The sequence below is a fragment of the Microplitis demolitor genome, chromosome 6 (genome assembly GCF_026212275.2).
Source record: "Microplitis demolitor isolate Queensland-Clemson2020A chromosome 6, iyMicDemo2.1a, whole genome shotgun sequence".
Classification (NCBI taxonomy): Eukaryota; Metazoa; Arthropoda; class Insecta; order Hymenoptera; family Braconidae; genus Microplitis; species Microplitis demolitor.
In genome coordinates, this window is record NC_068550.1 from 7,258,224 (window position 1) to 7,279,739 (window position 21,516).

General features: G+C 28.7%; 1 protein-coding gene across 1 annotated transcript in view; it reads left to right on the forward strand.

Annotated features, from left to right (window-relative positions):
- LOC103568794 (diacylglycerol O-acyltransferase 1) overlaps positions 1 to 21,516 on the forward strand; it is an 84,377-nt gene that overhangs the window by 46,455 nt on the left and 16,406 nt on the right. Inside the window, exons 6-9 of the mRNA XM_014439350.2 lie at positions 2,951 to 3,100; positions 11,820 to 11,997; positions 15,243 to 15,351; positions 20,397 to 20,441. Coding sequence (XP_014294836.1) covers positions 2,951 to 3,100; positions 11,820 to 11,997; positions 15,243 to 15,351; positions 20,397 to 20,441 — 482 coding nt within the window. The remainder of the gene's footprint in view (positions 1 to 2,950; positions 3,101 to 11,819; positions 11,998 to 15,242; positions 15,352 to 20,396; positions 20,442 to 21,516) is intronic.

Sequence of the window (21,516 nt, forward strand, 5' to 3'; positions counted from 1 at the left end):
GTTATTTTAACACCGCTTTCAGTATTGAAATTTAACACCGAAAATTTTAAAACCTACACCGCCTAGACTTACCCCGGTTTTTTTTACAGTGTATAATATAAATAGTCATGAATTATGAGGACGCCTCTTACAGTGGAGACAGTTACTATTTTAAAGTACGATTTAGTGTCGCAATTTTTATAAATTACATTGCACTATTCACCTTGAAGAACAGTAAATGGGAAAATCAAATACACTAAGAAAAAAAAATACTTTTATTGAGAATATTTACTTGATATAAGAACATATATTCTTGATAATTTTCAAGAATATATAATTTTGTCTCAAGAATTCGTAGAATTGAAGGAAATAATTTTTATTTAATTCAAGTAAAGCTATTCTTTTGTTTACTCATAATATAATATCAAATTCATATATTAACAAAAAAAAATTTCATGCTCTTTTCTCAAAATATTGATAATTAATAAAAATAATATAAATATTTTGAACGGATTTCTTGAACCAAGAAATTCTTGTTTGGAAAATAGTACTTTTTTTTTCTCAGTGTATAGTTTGAATTGTAATTTATTTTCGTGTATCGGGCATCGAGATATTTTATAAATTGTATGAGGAATGATCAAATGATATTTGTTTAATTAAAATTTTTACCATGGAATTATATTTTAATTACTTTAACGGAGATCATATTCTTTAATGGAAACCAATAACTTTGGTATCAGTGGTAGAAAAAGAAGAATTTTATTTTAATTATAAAAGATTAATTTAAAAACTGATTGGAGAGAATTTATTTTTCTTTGCGGTCTCGATTGAGAAGGATGTGAATATTTAAAAAAAACTTATATAGGGTAAGGGCAGGAAAAACCGGACTGCAAAGGAAATTACGGACTTTTGTGTATCTGAATACAGCAAATCTTTTTTTTGTTTATTTGAATTTGAAGTAATCAATTCAAATTTCTAGTTGTCATAAAAAAAAAAATTTTTTCCCGGGCTGACAAAACGGATCATCCCCAAAAAAAATAACAAAGCTTTTTTTTCTCTTGTTTAAAAGATAATTATAACAATAATAAAATAGTTTATACCAAATCAAAGTAAAAAAAGAGAATTGCAATACTGTTAGTAAATATAGATGCCGAAAAAAAATTAGTGATGATAAATCATTTTTATAAAATTTAGATATAGCGAAGAAGATACTATACATATTTTTTATGGGCAATAATATATTGAGTTGACTGAAAAAGTCCTAAAAAAATTTTCAAAAATAGTTTTACCAAATTTTTGATGTAGTCCATTTTTCCCCAGTTCCCCAGTTCCGTTTTTTTTGCCCTTTTTCTCTCTCTCTCTCTTTATATATATATATATGTTACATCTTATAAGAATGAAAAAAATGTTGATAATAATTTTATGATAAAATATTATGAATTTATATAAACCCATGTATAATATGTTGTTACAACGTTTGCATTTGATGTCTACATCACGACATCCTGCAATTAGTCTAGACATTTACGAGTCGCGCTTATCTTTAACATGATTGGATAAATGTTTTATTTTATTTATATATACATATATATATATATATATATATAAATTTATCTGATATATTGTACTTGTTTGTTGCAAACAACTTTTTTTTTGTCATCGTTGTTATGAGTCATGCAAAACGATTGAATTTTTAAATAAAATAAAACCAAGCATGACAAGAAAAATGACTTATAATTTTTTATTTATTTACAGTCAGTTTTCAATGATTGCATCGTATATAAACAGTTAATGAATAAATTAAAACCTTTAAAATAATAAATCCCGTGTGATTTATTTGTAATTATAGTTTAGATTGAAAGTTATATTTATAATGCTATTATTTAAGTAATTTCAATAGAAGAGTTATATTAAGTGCCGTAGAGTAAATAGAATAAGTGATGTAGGTAAATACAAAGTCAGACGAATTACTTGTACAAGAAGGGCTTGGATAATACGAACGTATTCTCGTGAATTTCCCATGGGATAATCAAGTTTGAGGGACAAAGCTAGGGTATATATATATATATATATCAAATCTCTATAGTTATATATACAATACCCATTTTAGTACTTTATTCTTCTTGTATTATTTTCTCCGCCGGTGTAAGGATTCAGGACAACGAATTGAGAGAAATAACATAGATTTATTCTAGTGGTATATATTCACATATGTAAATGTTTACTCTCATATATATGGTAGGGGAGAGTGGGCCAAAATCAGACACTTTTTTACCAAAAAAAAAATTTTTTTTTAAAATAATTTTCTACAGCTTCATTACTTACTGTTCATTATTGAAGTTATTTTATTAATTATTACAAATCAGAAAAAGACTAACTTGGAATAAAATGAACTTTGAAAAAAATTTTTTTTTCATTTAGTTTTTTTGCAAATTTTTGAAATAAAATATTCTGTAATTATCAGAATAATTAATTAATTATTTAACGGAAATGTTTTTGATATTATCACTGAATTTAAAAGTTTTTTTAATTTTTTATAAGAGTATCACTGTAAATCGAAGCGTTTTAATTTAAAACCCCCAAGTGTTTAGTTATTTAAATACATTGTAGTCACTTCTAAAACGTTTGCAAGTGTGTAGAAAGTTTTATTAATCATAAGCTATTTAAAATCTAAATAAATTGTAAAAAATTATGATTATAAACTGTTTATGATTTATTATATTTATGAACAAAATTCAAAAACTCATAGTATTTGCATTAATAATAAAACCACAATGCTGTTATAAATTAAATGATTTCATTCAAAATTAACTCTTTCAACTGCGTGATGTGTAATCGGTTTAAATGTGTAACATGTATTTTTGCTGAGGGATTAGTTCAGCGAAATATGAATAATTTAAGTCGATTAATATTCGTAGTTATAAAAAATTCAATTTATATACTTATATATATTTCTTTTTTTAAATTATAGTTGGGGCCATGTACGTGTGTATGTTGTACGCAGTCCTATTTTTAAAATTATGGTCATACGTACAAGTAAACATGTGGTGTCGGTTAAGCATGAAGGATCCTTCGACGCCACGTATGAGAAGACAATCATTGTCCTACGACAATCTACAATGTAAGTATACGTAATCTATTATTACTTATGATTTATGACTATATTATGATTTTGATTATGTTTGAAAAAGGTTTTTATAAAACGGGGGTAAGACATTAATGATAAAATTGATATTAAGAATATCAAAGAGAGGATTGCAATAAAAAAAATCGGTCTGTCGGTTGACCCTGTGAACCAGCCCCAAAACTTCCCGTTCATTTCGAGCTCCTTGAGCTCGAAAAGTTGTTGTGGATACATTTTCGAGCTCGAAAATACTTTTGTATGCCTTTGTTTTCGAAAAATAACGTTTTTTACCATTTTTTCTACAACGATATCTCTCGAACGAATAAACCGATTGAGACGTTTAAGGTGGCAATCGACGCGTTTTGTTGATTTCTACAACTAATCAGATTTTGAAATTGATTCATCAGTCGTTTTTGAGAAATTTCCAAAATACTAAAAAAAATTTTTTGTTTTAATTCTTTCGTTAACGATTTCTCTTGAACGAATGAACCGATTTTGATTGTTGAGGCGGCATTCGACGTGGCTTACAAAGTTTTAGAGCTGATTAATTTTGGAATCAATCCATTGGGCGAATTAAAAGTTATTCAAAAAAAACATTTTGGAAAAAATTTTATTTTTGAAATATCTCCGAACGTACCCTACCGATTAAGCTCAAATTCTCAGTGTTTATAGTAAATAACAAGCCGGGTCGAATGACGCCTCGAAGATCAAATCGGTTCATCCGTTCAAAAGTTACAGAATATTTACATACGTACATACATACATACACTCGGACATCGTCTTGAATTTAGTCAGAATAGCTTCCTAGAACCTCAAAACGTCGACATCTGTTGGAATTTCGATTTTCACAAATCGGGGTGAATCCAATAACTTCCCGAATTTTTGAAAATTTGCGATTTTCTTAGCGGGAAGTTAAAAATATTAAGTGCGACTAAAATAAAAAAAAATATTAAGAATAGTAATAAAAGTATCTCTGCACGTTATTGCGTGTCGTTGAGTAATTTTGTATAAAATTAGTTTCTGGAAATTATTACTATCCTATATATTTCACAGAAAGTCAATCAACCTAAACAATCGTCGCGTGATGCTCACGATTCAACGGACAGATCTATTAAAATTTTTATAAACGTACATATATTATATACATATATGTCTGCGGAAGCCATCTTAGTGACAATAAAAATGAAAATAAAAACTGTGAATTTTAATTGGATTCATTAATATAGAATATAAAGTTTGTTAATTATTCAATTAAGTATTAAAATATTTAATTTCATATTGTCATACATTTTAAAAAAGTGCCTGAGGCAAATTAAGACAATATTTTTTAGTAAAAATTTTCTTTTTAGGTTGGAAATGCTTTGTTATGTTTTGTACACTGTGAAAAATTCCCGTTAAATTTTACTATGGTTGCATTGTAACCCCGGACCATAAGAAAACTGATACAAAATTTACGAGTCCCATAGTAAACGTATGCGCATAGGTCCTAATTGTGTCGTCTGCGCATGCCGTTTACTATGGGATACTTGTAAATTTTGTATCAGTTTTTTTTATGGTCCGGTGTTACAATACGCCCATAGTAAAATTTGTTGGAAATTTTTCACAGTGTAAAAAAAGGTCATACAATTGGTTATAAATTTTTAGTAATTTATATCGCCGCAAGTGAAGTTATTTATGACAACCTGGGAATAAATAATTTAGATCATTGTAGATCTAAAATTTGTAATGGATCTCTAATGATCTGCAATGATCTCGAATCCGGTAATTTAAGATCTATGGTGATCTCAAGAGATCTATAACGATCTCACCAGATCTTTCATGATTTTACAATAATATCAATAGAGATCTATTCAGATCGACAAGTTAAGTCATCAATTTTTCTGATTAGGACTATAAAGATCACTGAAGATCTTCGACGATTTCCGTGAATTTCCACAAATTTTCGTAGATCTCTTGAAAAAGAAGTCCTGAGTATAAGATCTAGCTCGATCTTCGTAGATCTGCTAAAAGTAACGTCGGTCTAATTTTTGGAAAAACCAGATCCCCATAGATCTAAAATTTGAAATAAATTTCAGAAGATCACTGACAATATCGGCAGATCATCAATGGTCTGTTAGAAGTAACGTAGATCTAATTTAAAAAAAAAATTCTTAACGCAAAATTATCATAAATTATACATTTACACGTTTGACGGAGTAAACATTTTTAATTCACACCGCTTGAATTTAACACGATATTTGGTGTAATTTTCACACTAAAATTTTTACACCGTCATTGACACTACATCGAATCCAAAAATTTTTTTACAGTGTAGGATATACACGGAGAGACATTTTCGGTAACCGTTTCTAGTACGTTTATGAAATATCATCCCATACCGTTATGGTAATGATTACTTGGGATTATGGGATACAGACCCATACTTTCTGGGAAAAGTTCCCATAAGTATGGGAACAATTCCTGTCATTATGGTAACAGTTTCCATATCGCATGTGAAAGAATCATGGTAATGATTACCATACTCATAGGAATAGTTCCCATAAGTAAATAGTAGCCAATCCTATAACCACATTGTAATGGTTCCGAAGTGTATATAGGAATAAGCCCTATATATTATGGTAACTATTCCTATATTATGGTGAACGTAACCATAATATTATGATCACCATTATCATAGTTACATGGTGAAGATTACCATGATTCCATAGGAACTATTCTGATATCATATAGGAATAATACCCATAATTATAATAATGATTACCATAATATATATATATATATATATATATATATATATATATGAGTGCCGTTCCTATAATCAACATTAAAAAAAACGGTTACCATGCATTATGGGAACCATTCCCATAATATATTGTAATTGTTACCATACTTTTCTCTGCGTGTATGTGTACAGGATCAATTTTCTATGCTTTTTTTTTTACCGTAAGAAGTGTCAATTATTTTATTGAGAACTCGAAAATTAAAAAAAAATGAATTTGAAACAAAGGCCTCAAAATATTGATAAGACGGATCGTCTATCATATTTTATAATTGATGTACACTAATGTATTAAAATTATCACTATCAGTGTCATTGATATGATAGCTGTTATGAGAGCATTGTCCATTAGCGGCAAATAATATTACGTCACTGCTATTAGCTCATTAATTATATTTATGTTCCTAATTTGCATTAACACTAATATTTTATTATTATAAATAAATTGACAATACTCACAATGATTTTTTCTCAGGCCTCATAAATAACTAATTAATTTAAAATTACAAAATTAATAAATTCTATTCAATGATGAATACTGAAAAGATTTTTTTAAAGCCGCTTCCTTCTTAACTATTTTTTTTTTTTTTTATAACAAGCATTATATAACTTTTCTTTTTTTCAATCACGCCCACGAGACTTTATCCAACGTAATTCCTTCTTTGTGTCCCGTTGGAATACCTTCTTGAGTTCTAGCATGGGTTCATATATCTTACAAGACGCCGTTGAGAAACGAAAAAGGAAAAAATAAAACGCAAAGAAGACATAGAATGAAAAGAAGGGAAAAAAAAAATAAAAGTAAAAAAATGAGGAAAGGCAAACTTCTGGAAAGAAAGAAAAGAATCTCGCAAATTAACTCTGAGGCTCGAGCTTTCGACAACGAGCTTTCTTGGTAAGAACAAGCGTCGGCAATTTTCACCAGGCAATTGTGCGGACGCCTTTAAATTGCGGAACGCCAAAGACACACCCCATAGGTACACGGATAATCTTCAAGCTCTTTCTATCTAATGGGTTTAAAACTTATCTTACTGATAAATCTGTGGCAAAACGCCAACATTAAGAAGTTATTCATTGCTTACACAGATAGATCTTAATTTATGTATATATTTTAACTCCTTAAGTATTTAAATAAATTTTTTTAATCGCTTTTCTTAAGTTTTATGAAAATAAATTATTAAATAATTGAATACTTTCTGTAAAAAAAAATTCGTTCCGAAAACGTCCGTAATAGCGAAGGTAAAATTTTTAGAACATTTTTAATCCTCTGATCTTGATCTCAAATAGTTCTGATAAAAATCATAAAAAATTCTAAATTGATTAAATTATTTTTTATTACGTTCTTTATATTTCCAAATTTTTCAAATCGAATTATTTTTAGTTAAAAAATATGTAACTGAAAATCGGAACGTTTTACGCGGGACGAAAATAAAGAAAACAAAATGAAAAGTAAAAAATGTACTGGGTCTAGATTTTTCAAATATTTCGCATAGGCTCTAATATGTCAGCCGGAAATGGCAGGCCACCCCATATTACCTCTTAAGTAGTCAAGTTACACAAATTTTTTTATTTTCGTTTCGCGAAAAACGTTCCGATTTTCAGATACATTAAAAAATTCAAAATAAGTACTCAGTTAAAATTTTTTCGAATGAATAAGCTTATGGTTTCTTGAGCATTTTAGTCTAGTGATTTAACAATCGCAGTACTGCAAATCCAGAGATACCTGCGACTGTGTACTCTCGTACACACATTTAATAGCCGCATTATTTTACTCGACTATCCAGTCACGCGAACAGAAAAAATCTAGAATTGAAGATTTACTTTTCAAGTCCATAAATTTCATTATTCATTTGGAAAAGATATTAGCAAATTGTCTCAATAAAAATTTCGTAAGCCTGTTTTCAAATTTTGAAAATTTTAGTGACGAATTTCAAGAGGTCCATATTGTCCAGTCTGTCCATGTTACCTCTTTGTATAATTGTTGGAAAAGCTTTGAGTGTCCATTTGGTCTCGAGTAATCACGATTTACGGAAAATTAAATACGGACCCATATTATCCCGCTTACAAAAGTTTTGAGCCAACGGTTCGTATAAAATGCGCATTTGAAATGAGATAATTATTAAATAATCATTAACTTAGTAGAGTGAGTAAAATACTTGATGAGATATATGTAGATAGATTTATGTGCATCACTCATATGAAAATGTAAGCACGTATTTTTCGACTTGTGTGCTACAACATCTGAATATGTTTTACTTCATATTAAATAAAACTCTCACATCTTATACGTGCCGAGCAAAATGCCTAAATGTCGCTTTGTAGAAATGAAAATAATTATTTTAGAAAAACTATTTCGAGACCTCTTATGGTATTTTATGCTGGAAGACACTATAAAGAGCGAAAAATGATATTACCTGGGTTTATTTCTAATGAAAGCAAAATTGCGGATTAATTTTCATAAATGCACATAGAGAGCGTCATCTTTATCCGTCGTCATATGAGTAACAAGTGAATATAAAATTTTTCTTGGGACTTTTTTGAATTTTTTCATCTAGAGGACACTGTAATGAACAAAAAATGTCTATATTGTGAGGGGTTATTCCCAACAGAAATGAATCTACGGGTCACTTTTCATAAAAGTGCATAAGGCCTCATGCCCCTGGTTGAAGAAAAAAATTGTTTTTAAGACTTCTTCGGGTTTTTCCTATTAGAGGGCATTGTAATGAACAAAAAACGTTTATATTGTGACGAGTTATTCCCAAGTCGTACATTTACGGGTTACTTCGCCCATTTAAAATTGCTTTAATTAGTATTTCCTTGACTTGGCTATACAAAAATTAAAAAATGTCGGAAATTCATTAGTGCACCCTTAATCACTCATGACAATTATTAACATTCAAGTTTTTTATCAATACTTTGATTATATTAATATTTTAATCATTAGTTTTTATTCAACTTTTGAATTATTAATTTCATTTTTGATCTTTAATTCAATTTTTTTAGTTTTTTTTTTTTTTTTTTTTTTTTTTCAGTTTAATTCTCACTATTTAAAATTTTTTAAAAATATCCCGCCTTTTTTTCTTAGATGTCGCTTTTTCTTTTTCCTAATCCTGGTGTCATACTAGTGCTGCCACCAGTAGTTAGTGGAAAAAAAAAATTATAGTAAAAAATGGCAGCTTAATTTTTCATGAGTTACTGATTTTAAGTTTTTCATTAATTACAATTAAATAAAAAGCATTGAGATAATGATTTTTGAAAGTATTCTTGCGAGAAAAAATACAAAGCTAATAAAAAAAATGAGGACAATTTGTTATATTTTCTAGACTTATCGTGCTTCCGAAGATTCGTACAGGACAGTTGGCAGCACTGGTTTCTTGAATTAAAATAATGCATTTAAAGTTAATGGAGTAATGAATCAACTTAGTATCAGGTCGAAATTATTCCTTAACAAATTGTCTTTATACTAGTACACAATTTAATCTATATTAATGTAACCATAAGAGTGCAGAGATAATTAGTCGAAAAAATAATTTTGATGGGTTCACGTTTGAGGTGTACGAAAAACAAAATGAAATAAAAGAAAAATCAGTTCAGTAGCATCGACGACGTTAAATAACTTGAGCTTTTTTTATGTACACAGATATTTTTTTTGTTATTTGTTATTATCAAAAGAAGCAGTCTATGTTATAGAACAAGGATCATCTTGAAGTACAAGCAATAAAGAAAAATGTCGGGAATTTCATTTGGGGCAAACGCTTCGCGCTCGTTACGTTGTTGGCACGAGAAGAAGGCGTCGAAAGCTTAAGCTTTAAGAGTGAGAAGCCCTGTTCGAGAAGATGATGACAGCGAAACGTCCTAGTCAGAGGGTGAAAAGAGACAAGAAGTAAAAAAAAAATCGAATAAAAAAAAGAGAAAGAGAGAGAGAGAGAAAGAGGTTAAAGATCCTTGGCGCGTTGTTGCCGTAATCCCTTGATATCTTGTCGTTCAGTTCGAGGATATTCTTTTTAAGGGGATGAAAAGCCAAAGTGTAAAAGATAAGACGAAAAATGCAGGATATATAAATGAGAGGACACTATATAGCTATAGATATAGATATAAATAGATGAAAAAAGTGGTAACGGGTGAGAAAATTTTTCAACAGAATTTATCGTGATCGAAAGATGTCGATCTATAAAATGTGCATCTACTTTTTTGATCATTTGTTCTATATATATATATATATATATATATATATATATATAAACTCGAATCGTCCTTATTTGAATTCCAGATTGAGATTATCGGATTTGGATAATTGAAGAAATTCTATCAGTCACCCTCATACTACTTTAGATCAATTTGTACTTTTTTAAAAAACTTTATTTTAAATTTATAATTTTTTGAATATACTTAACATATTTATTTAAATATATTAATTTATTATTATAATACGATATTATATTATTTTAATAATCAGGATTTTTTAATAGAAAAATTTAATTAAATTATGTTAATATTTCATTGTTTTTTCATAAAACACTTTCAATAGAATAAAAAGTGAAAATCCATGATTTGATTTAAACCATCGTGATGGTAAATTTATTTTACAGTCTACTGCCTTTACGAAAATTTATTACACTGATTTTGATTTTGACTTATGTAAATTTTTATATATATATATATATATATATATATATATATTTTTATGTATTACAAAAATTTTATTTTTATCAAAGATTGTGAGATTTTTTTTTCCAAATAGAAAATGTCTAGAGTTGAAATTTAAGTCCGAAGGTGGTAATGTCCCGTAAATTGAAAAATATTCTCTGTAATAAATATTAATATTCTCATAATTTTTTTTTTTCATCATTACTATACTTAATATCACTTTTTCGGTATTTTATCACCAATAACAGAGATAAATACTCCAACAAGCATTTTCTTACATCTCATAATAAGAAAACACGTCTTTCATAAATTAAATAAAGACTCTAATGAATTAAATTGTAGTCTATATATTTAGTAACATTTTATATGAGACACAGAATGTGATGAATGACACCTAAGCCAAAAAATACTTGATTCACAGAGATCAACATACGTAGACTTGTGTCAAATTAAAAGTTATTTGTCGATTATTACCAAAGTTATAAAAATTCAATGTTTAATTTTAAAAAATACGTGTTTTCTCATTTAAGACTTCCGCCCTTGGGAGTCGGGTCAATATTAAAATTAAGAGCTGAAAATTTATAGGAATTTTTTCTAATTTTTACTATAAAAACTTAAAAATAATCATAATAAGGACCACCTATTATATATATGAATTTTTGAACCAATAGTATTTTGGAAAATAGGATTCCGCGCGGCTGATGTCACATGGCGGGTCGAGGTTAGAGTAAGACAGAACCCCATTTTCGACGTTAAATAAAAATTATTATTTATGGAGCTAGAGTTCAGGGAGTCGTGACTTTTTTTCAGAAATTTCCTCCTCTTTAAAGATCTTTTTTTAGATTTTCGATGTCACTCATAGTTATTGAGTTATTAACCAAAAGCTAAGATTCTGTGTTTTGTTTATGTTTTGTGTTACTAAAAAATCGAAATTTTGATAAATAAAAAAATAAAAAAAACATCTTGCTCAAAATTTGATTCCGCATCGAATGAGCTATCACTCATATTTTTGCCACAATTCTAAAGATTTTTCCCAGCAAATTCATTCAGGATTTTCACAAAAATTTTCGTGTCTATGTAACATAGTAATGGTTACCATCCTAGTATAGGAATCAAAGCTATTCTTTCTCTTCGTGTATGAAATCTGCTACAAAAATACGATATTTTTGTGCAACGGCAGTGTGTAGCCTTGAATGAAAGCGATTTTCGTTGGTTAGGACTTATTAACTGAGTCCTTATTACCAGCAGGTACCTTATTTTATTACTAGTTTGATTTATTTATTTTTTGTTACAGCGTCGGCAGGTGATCTAAACGATGAAAATGATGACATTTATCATGATACTAATAACGTTAAAATAACATTAGTACAATATCCTGATAATCTTCATATGGGTGATTTATTTTACTACATTCTTGCTCCAACACTATGTTATGAGTTAAATTTTCCACGTACGGAGAGGATCCGCAAAAGGTATTTATTTATTACATTAATTAAAAGAAAAAAAAAAGAAAATGACAATACCGCAATATAAAATAATTAAAACTATAGATTTCTCTGTCTTGCAATTTGTCAAAATAATCATTATTTTTACTGATTGCGAATTGATAAAAGAAAAATGTAACACGAGTTGGAAATCGTTATTTACACTAGTCACAAAAATTAAGAAATATTTTATAAAATTCAAAATTTTGAAGTGATTTTCAACAGACTGTAACTCGGCGGATAGCAGAAATAAAAAAAAAAAAACAAATTGTAGCTTCAGATGTCTAGTTTTCAGATCTGCTCTTGAAATTTTTTAATTTTTTAACCGCGCGAGTTCTAAAAAATTAAAAAATGAATAGTTATTTGCAAAAAAATTATATTTTAAAGTTTATAACATTAAAACTTCATCTTTTCTAAGTGTTTTTCTTTTTAATACGCTACGACCTTCTTCATAGAAGTAAAAAATTCTTTAATAAAAAATAGTTATTTCACAACAGCTTTTTTGTAAATTGAACTGTGGAGCTCAGCCAGAGCTCAAAAGAAGCGGCTTTTTATTTTCCTACAAAAGATGCGGCTTTTACCTACAAAAATATATGCTTATCTATGAGAAAGTATCAATATTTTCTTATAGATAGTGTTTATTGTTTATATCTTTGCGATTTTGATTTTAAATATTTGTTACTTGAAAAGTTTTACACATTTTGATTGGAAATTTGGTACACAGTTTTTATGATTCTTCCCCTTCAAAATGAAATTTTGGGCGATCTGATTCAAAAAATAGTTTTCATGTTAGAGCTGTTCGTTTACACGGTCGCGGAGAAAATTAGTTGATTACGCATCTAGGGGAGAAAGTAGGACATTTCGACCCACGTGTGTAATTGTCTACCCTAGCCGAAGGTGAGAGTGGCAAACACGCGGATCGGGATGTCGAATCTTCCTCCGTTGTGTATATACTATTTTTCACCATACCTGCATTGAAAGTTAAAATTTCTGCCCTGTTTAGTCGAAAGAATGCCATTCTCTCCTTTTATGAATAAACCAAGTATAAAAATTAGTGCATGCGCAATTCTTGCCGCAAACAGCGGCAAAGTTTTAAACTTTCAAGTGGAGGTCTGATGAAAAATCTGAGTATTTGATACACACACGGGTGGGAATGTCCTACTTTACTCCCTAAGTGTGTAATATACTATTTTTATTTATAAAAAATAGTCGCACTGGGTTTTTTTTCTGTAACAATTTTTTTTCTTGTTACTTATATTGTTTCGAACAAATCCACTAAATTTTAAAACGTTTCAAATTTTTTTACCTCACCGTACACTTAAAACTCCGGGAATATTATTTTAAAAGTCATAGAATTAAAAATTTTAAGTTTCTCATTAAAAACATTCGGATAGTCATATTTTTAACTGTTTTTTTTTCTTTCTATAAAATTATAGATACCAAATATTTTTGGAAATGTAATAAAAGAAATTTCCTTAACAATCGCCATTTAATATTTTGATTTTTAATGTTCATCATTTCACTTATTCAATAAATTCTTGAAACTTTTTATCAAACATTCTTATAAATTCAGTTTTTTTTTAACAAGATCTTTCTTTATAAATTTATCTTTTTTATTTTATTATATTCAATTTCAGTATTCAATACTAAAGTAAAAGATAAAACTAAAAAAAATTAATTTTTTTTTTTTCTCAGAGAAGTTTTCGCTTCTTTAATGAGCTTCAAGTTGCTATCTCTCGTTTCTTGCTCATCTACAAGTCTTTTCTATCGTTAAACTTTATTTTCTTCATTTCAGTATCTTCCTTCTTATTCTTGTTCTTATTCCTCTGTTCTTCATGAGCAACAAGAATCAAAATAAAAAATAAAAAAAAAAAAAAATATATATATATATATATACACATAAAACAAAAGTTAAAAGTAACGAGGAAATGAGGAAAGAATAAAACGTATAACACCACACTGCAGAGGTAGTATTGAAAAAAGTAAACAAGTTGATGGAGGATAGGAAGAATAAAAAGAACGAGTGCTAGCAGAAGGCACTCGTTGAATTAGATTTCAGTTACTGAAATAGTAAAGTGAAGACTATTGTTGTGAAACGTAAAAAGGAGGCAACTACATCGATAGATTCAACTGATGTATACGAGTTGCACTTTTTTACACTTTGGTTTTAACCTTTCCGGTCTAAATTATGTGGTTTTCACTTTACAAAAATAATAAAAGAATATATTTATAAGACAGCTGGTTTTATATATATTTTGTTTTTATTCAATTTTAAACTCTCAATTCTTATTTATTTATTTTTTTTTTCTATCATAGTAATTAGGGAAGAGAGAGGTAAAATAAAATACCAATTTTTAACAGAAAAAGAGGGTGGGGAGCAAGTCGGTTTCATATTTTATGATGGTCTCTTTTCAAAAAATCCGAATCAATTTTTTTTATTATTTTTATATTTATCAGAAGCTAAATAGCCTAACACTGACGTTTAAGGAGAACGACTAGTGTGACCACCTGAAAAAAAAGATAATTTTTGGGAATTTTTTTAAAGAAAGCTATTGCATGGGATGTTTTAATGTTATAAGCATATACTTGCGGGTATGTAATAAATACACAACAAAGTTTTCGGACCAAAAAGTTCAAAATTCAGTGAGTTATTCACAATCTCTCAACGCTCTAAAAAGAAAGTGCCCAACTGCTGCGACTGATAGCGACCTTCACAGTGCATGAAATCAAAAAAACAAAAAAGTTTATTTAACTAGAAGGTATTTTCTATGGCATGACCCTCAGGCTAAGAAAAAAATTCAAATTGAACAAAATGGCGTTTTATAAAAAATTCAAAATTTTGCGTGAAAATTGATGATTTCTGGCCTGCCAAAATTATATTGTTGAATCGAATGGAAAACTGGAGGTTTATAGGACATAGAAAAATGTAAAAAAGAAGCTGAAATAAGAATCAAATCGATCGGATGATTCGTCTTCGAGTTATAACTGCAGCAATTTTGAAAAATGAATTTTCGAGAACCGATAAGCGGCTGCTGTTCAGATGGTTGTAACTCAAAAAAATTTTTCGAGATATGCATTTGAAATTTTAGCATGCCATTTTTGAAGCTATAGACTATCAACATATGCAAAAAAAAACAAAATTTGATTTTTTCAAAATTTCACACTAGTTGTCCCCCTTAATTGTTCATAGTTTTATAATAGACTGATAATCAAAATTTTTTTTTCATTTCCAGATTTCTTATGAAACGGATTTTTGAAGTATTCGTTGGCTTTCAAGTGGTAATGTCTCTTTGTCAACAATGGATGATACCTTCAGTAAAGAATTCACTTATTCCTTTTTCGGTGAGTAGCACTCATTATTTATAAGTTTTATCAAATTAATATTATTCTCGGACGTATGGGAAAAAAAATTTATACAATATATATAATATATACATAAATTAATACAAAACTGCATAACTTACACAAGAGAGTTAGCCCAGTACAGATAGTTAGTCGGTTGGCATGAATGTCAAGTAAGTCAAGTGTTGTATATATATATATGTTCTCGCCGTTACACCGAAAGTGGTTAATCGTAAATGCAAAAGTTTGGTGAGACATGTCGTACTTACTGTACTCTAACCGAGAGAACCCTATTCTATTCTACATTAACTTCAAACATATGTACCTTTATCAACCTTTATAGGGTACTCTACCACTGGCACCAACTAACCTAATATATATATATATATATATATATATACTATGCCTGACCTTCTTTATTTAACTTACCACAATGTAATCCAGTATATGTATTTTCAAACACGATTCATCCCATACCCAGATGATAGACCATCGAACGTGCATATACTCTAAACTATCTTTATATATATATATATATATATATATATATATATATATATATATATATATATATATATATATATATATATATATATATATATATATATATATGTATATATAAAGTTTCCGCACATCTAGCCACACTATTATGTCACCGATGTAGGAGATATACCGTCTTCGTCAAAGCTCTTGATGTATGTATACATTTATGTGAGTCTATATATATTAATGTGTTTAGTTACTGAGAGAAGGAGAACTTTAAACCACACAATTAATCCTAAAGTTTCATAGCAAATCCAAAACTTTGAAATGTGCTAATCGAACTACCTGCTGGTGAAGACGTCAGTTTCCGTCTTTTAATGACTAAGCCTTTGTGATTATTATTATTATTTTTGATGGTGGATCTATTTAACGATCAGACTATTTTATATTTGTGATTAAAGGTATTACGGCTTTACTGACCTGTATAATTGATAATTAGTTTTTTAGAATATTTAAACGGTCTAAAGTATTTATAATATTGACATCTTTGAGAATTCGATTATATTTAATTCATGTATGGTATTACAGTGCGCATATTAACCCTTAAAGGCCACATGGGGTGACTAGTCACCCCAGGCTTAAAAAAAGTGGAATTTGAGGTCTAATACCTTTCAAATAAATTGGTCAAAAAACTCAAAAAACGGGAGTTACCCCATGTGGCCGTTATGTGGCCTGGGTGAGGTGTGGCCGTTACGGGTTAACCCTTAAATAATGCAATTCAGTATTATTAATCGACATTAATCACTCATACGTAGGATAGATTCTTTATTTTTATATTAAGTTTAACAAAGAATAAAAGCTTATTTTTTCGAAAAATCGTGAAAATTTCAAACAGTTATAACTTCTATGCTTATTGACCGATTTAGCCCATCTTCGAACTTAACCGTGATAATCGTCTATAGACTAAGTTTAGAAAATTTCATTCGGATCCAATAAGAATTGTAGGCGTAATCGTGATGACAAAATTAGTTACATTACGTACATATATAAATTTTTTGATGAGTGGTATTTTTGAACCCTACTCAACCAATTATGATAGGTTATGACAAAATTCCATAAAAAATCGACCTTGAGGACAAATACAATAGTTAGATTTTTAAAAAATCTACCTAAAAGTGACCCGCAGTGTTAACTGATTTTCAAATTTTAAAAATAAATAAATAATTTATTCATTACTAATAATCACTTGTCTTTTATAAATGATTAAAATTCTAAGTACCAGTCCATTATCATGGACCAGTAAAATAAGTATCTTATTTATAAGACAGAAAGAAGTCAATAAAGCTTAAAATTGTAAAATCGATTTTATAAAACTTTTTTTTTTTACTCTTAAATTATTCAACTGCTTGATGGAATCTTCAGTACATTCGTGACTAATTTCATTACTTTTTTTAGTCGCTTAGTATTTCATTATTCCCAACAATGAAGCTCGTTTTATAATACAAATGTTTTATAAAGCAATAAGTCGAAGCGCTGAGTGACTTTTAATTTTATTTATCTTTATCCCTGTACTTTATACAATGAGTACAGTTTTCTCGCTCTTTGTTTTCGCCATCTCTTTCTACTTTTGTACTTTATACAAAGTATCTTTTTGTTAATCTACTTGTATAGAACCTTGTTTGTTGTAATTATATATGTATATATATATCTTTTCTAGTAAGGAACAAATTTGAATAAAAGAGATATACAAGAAAAACCAACAAAACTTTTTATTTACAATAGGGTTTATGGATATATTATGATAAACCATATTTTAGGTTATATTGCCCAAGTATCAGTAACAAGTTTTTGGTCAAGACACTGATCACAAAAATCTTCCATTAAATACTACATGGATTTGCACAAGAAATACGACAGACAGTTTAGTAGCAGTCTTGTGTTAATTTTGTAAAAGTGTCTAGGGGAAAACCCCTAGATGTTTACGTCTTTATATATCTATAAATTCGTCACAAGATTTTTATGCATAATTTAAAGTCAAGATTTTGTATTACTTGCTCATGATATTATACGAAATAATATTGCAGATTTCTTACACATGGCTCGTTGATAAAATCACTTACGCATTTCTTGAACAAAACTTGCGCAAGAAATTTATTAAAGACAAACTCACGCATTACTAGCGCAAGATTTGCTCAACAGGCGCTATATAACTTTCTCTGCCACTTCACCTCTTCCTCGGTCTCTAGTATACATTAATATATATACATATTTACATATATAACGCCTGTTGAGCAAATCTGCCGCAAGCCATGCGTGAGTATCTTCAATAAATTTCTGCCGCAAGTTTTGCTCAAGAAATGCGTGAGTAATTTTATCAACAAACCATGTGCTAGCGTGTGCAATTCTTAAGATACATCATAATACAGTTTTTTTGTAAGTCTGCACAAAAATTTCAGTTTAAAACTCTTTCCCAGTATCTGCAGCAAGACTCAGTCATTTAAAGACGCAAACAACTAGAACACTGGTGACCAGGTTGCGTGAGATTTAAATAAAATTTCGATTTGATGACATTTAAAATATAACTTAAAAAAAAATAGAAATAATTTTCATGTGATGAAATTTTAATATGAGCCATTTTGTTAAAGTATGACACGAAGCTTATGTTGACCATTTCCAACGCTTAATTTATGTTTATTTAAATACAAAATTTTCCACTATGTTTGTTCATTTAATTTTTTTTTTTTTTTTTTTTTATTAATATTGAAATATCTTTTTGATATTCTTTTAACTCTAAAATTTTTTTTTGGTTAGGTTAGTCTTGAATAAATAAAGTCGCGCGTATTTCGTTGCTTGACAAAGTACTTTGAAATGAATTTTTGTCGAGTTTTAGTAAAAGCTTGAGATATTTCATGGATGGCGTTGTGCTTTTGACTGTGGAATTCACAAGAACATTTCTCATCATGTAGTCTGTACTAGCGGTACTGCTACAGAGAGATAGTCGTACAATCTGTGTGTACAGGCAAAAGATGTATTCATTTAATGTACAAAAAATAAAATTAAAATTAAGATTAAGAGGATATTTAATTAATTAAAAGATGCTTATGAGATAACTATTGATTATCATTTAATTATTTTTGTAATTAAATTAATAATGTAGCTCACTAATTATAATTATTATTCTTTTTTTTTTATGTGTTTTGTTCATTTGCGAAGATGATTTGATAGGAATAATTAATGGGTTTTATCAATTAGTAATTACAAATATTAACCGCTTATGACAGAGGTCAACATTATAGATTTTTTTTCGTGTTGAAATGTCAATTTTTTACTGTCTTTTTTTAAACAAAAATTAAAAATACATTTTTCTTTCGAGTCAGTCTAATATATATATATAAATATAAATGTATATATACATATGTAGAATAAATAAAGATAAATACAACTCACGATAAAATTTTCATATCATAGACCCTTAGTTCAAAAGTACACTGCGTCCAATTACTAAGTTTAGTTTTCTGTTCTTGGCATATTTTGCCTGAGGAGTTACTCACATTTTGTTTTACAACAACTTGCTCTGTTCACTCATATTAATTTTTAAATTACATACTTGCAAAGTTTTGAAAAATAATATCAACTGTAAAATGGAATTATTCGAAATAATATTACTTTGTAAATTTCGAATTCTCCGCCCCATTATTAAAAGATAATATTCAATGAGTTATTTTTTGCCATCCTCAACTTATTGCAGGACTCATAATGCAAAGCATTAGAGAATATTTTACTGTCAACGAAATTTTTTCGCCTCCTTTCTAGAACTATTTCTATTATCGCTTTACTAGTCCATAGAACCATCTTAAATTATGCGTCATTCTACAGATAATGTAATAGAGATTATTTCTGCAGTTTTCAAAACTAATTTCGTGCAATAGAAATGAGAAAATCATTAAAATAAACTAAAAAATTTTGTGGCTTGAAAACTCGATATCTAAACAAAAAAAAAACATTATTTAACTCTTTTTTTTTTTTTTTTAAAGACCCGTTTTGTCCTAGAAGGATTTGCTATTGAAAATAGCTCTTTAACTTTGTGTCGTTTAATTATAATTAATGAAAAATTAAATCGCATTTTCTTTCATTTTCATCCTAAATATGTATGGGCATCCATCTTAACAAGTGCGCATGCGTGGTATTTTTCTGTAAATAGATATGTTTCATTATGGGCCTTTTACCGGTGTAACATCCAAACAGCTTTTTTGCACACCTCTCTTTTAATTGCTTTCTATTTCGTTGACGTCAAATGTTATTATAAACAGTGGCTGATATTAGCAAAAAAATTTTTTTTAATTTTATTCTATATTTCAGCAATACAGTTCACCAATCACAAATATTATCAATAAAAAAACACTAGACAAAGTGGCGCCCTAGAGCTTGAAATTTTTAAACACATTTTGATAAGCCATTAAATTTTTGAATAACAAAATTTTTGAACGAAATTAGTCAATGTTACTACTTTATGTATGCATTTATATGTTTTCTTAATTATTTTTACTTTATTGCTGTTACAGAATATGGATGTTGCTAAAGCTGCTGAGAGACTTTTAAAATTGGCGGTAAGTTCAAATTACTTTTTTATGCATATGTTATAATACATTTTTAGATAAATTGCGCTCTTTCATAAGATATTTGATTTTTTTATTCCAACAAAAATTCACTCCAAAGGGATATCTTGGAAAATATTGATTATAAAAAAACAAATCTCGGAAAATTTGAATGTGCACACTTTAATTACTCATTTTATTGCACGACTCATGATGCGAAGCAAAGTGAAGGAAAATCATCTTTTTTCCGAACACCGAGCCCCGAGTATGGATTGTTTACGTGCTGAGTGTATTTTCTATGGAAGCTTCAGACAAGGGCTTCGAAACATTCCTCCTGAACTTAGATTTTTAGGAAATTTTAGATCATTTAGTTAAATCGACTCTGAGATGTTTAGGAAGTACGGAAAAATAAAAGTGTTTTTTTCAATGACTTTTTTAGTTTCTCATAAACAACTCGATCGATTAATTTTAAGATATAATCAGCTCTAAAACACAATGAAACATACTGTTTTTTACCTTGAACATCACAATTGGCTAATTCGATTGAGAGATATCGTCGGAGAAAGAAATGTTAAAAATCATTTTTTTACGAATATCTTTGAAACGACTAAATCAAACTTTTTTAAAATTTAATCAGCTCTGGAGCTCAATAAAAGACGTCGATTGCCGCTTCAACCTTAAAAATCAGTCAATTCGTTCACGAAATATCGTGAGAGCATCAAAAGCAAAAAAAAACGGCTTTTCTTGAAAGTAATGGCATACAAACGTATTTTCGAGATTGAAAATCCCGAAAATGTATACACAACAACGTTTTCGAGCTCAAGGAGCTCAAAAACAGCGGGAAGTTTTTGGGCTGTCCCGCAGAGTCAACCGATAGACAAATTTTTTTTTTTAATCATCACTTTTTTTATATAATATTAATTTACTTTCTTTCTTATTATGAACTTTCATTCAACTCTGGATTGAAATAAAATCCACGTCACTTCGAAATCGCTCCGCTCAAAAAAATATCCCGATTCACTGGCCATTTTTTAATTCCGGAACTCGACTGACGGAGTAAATTCGAATTAAAATAAAATCTGTATTC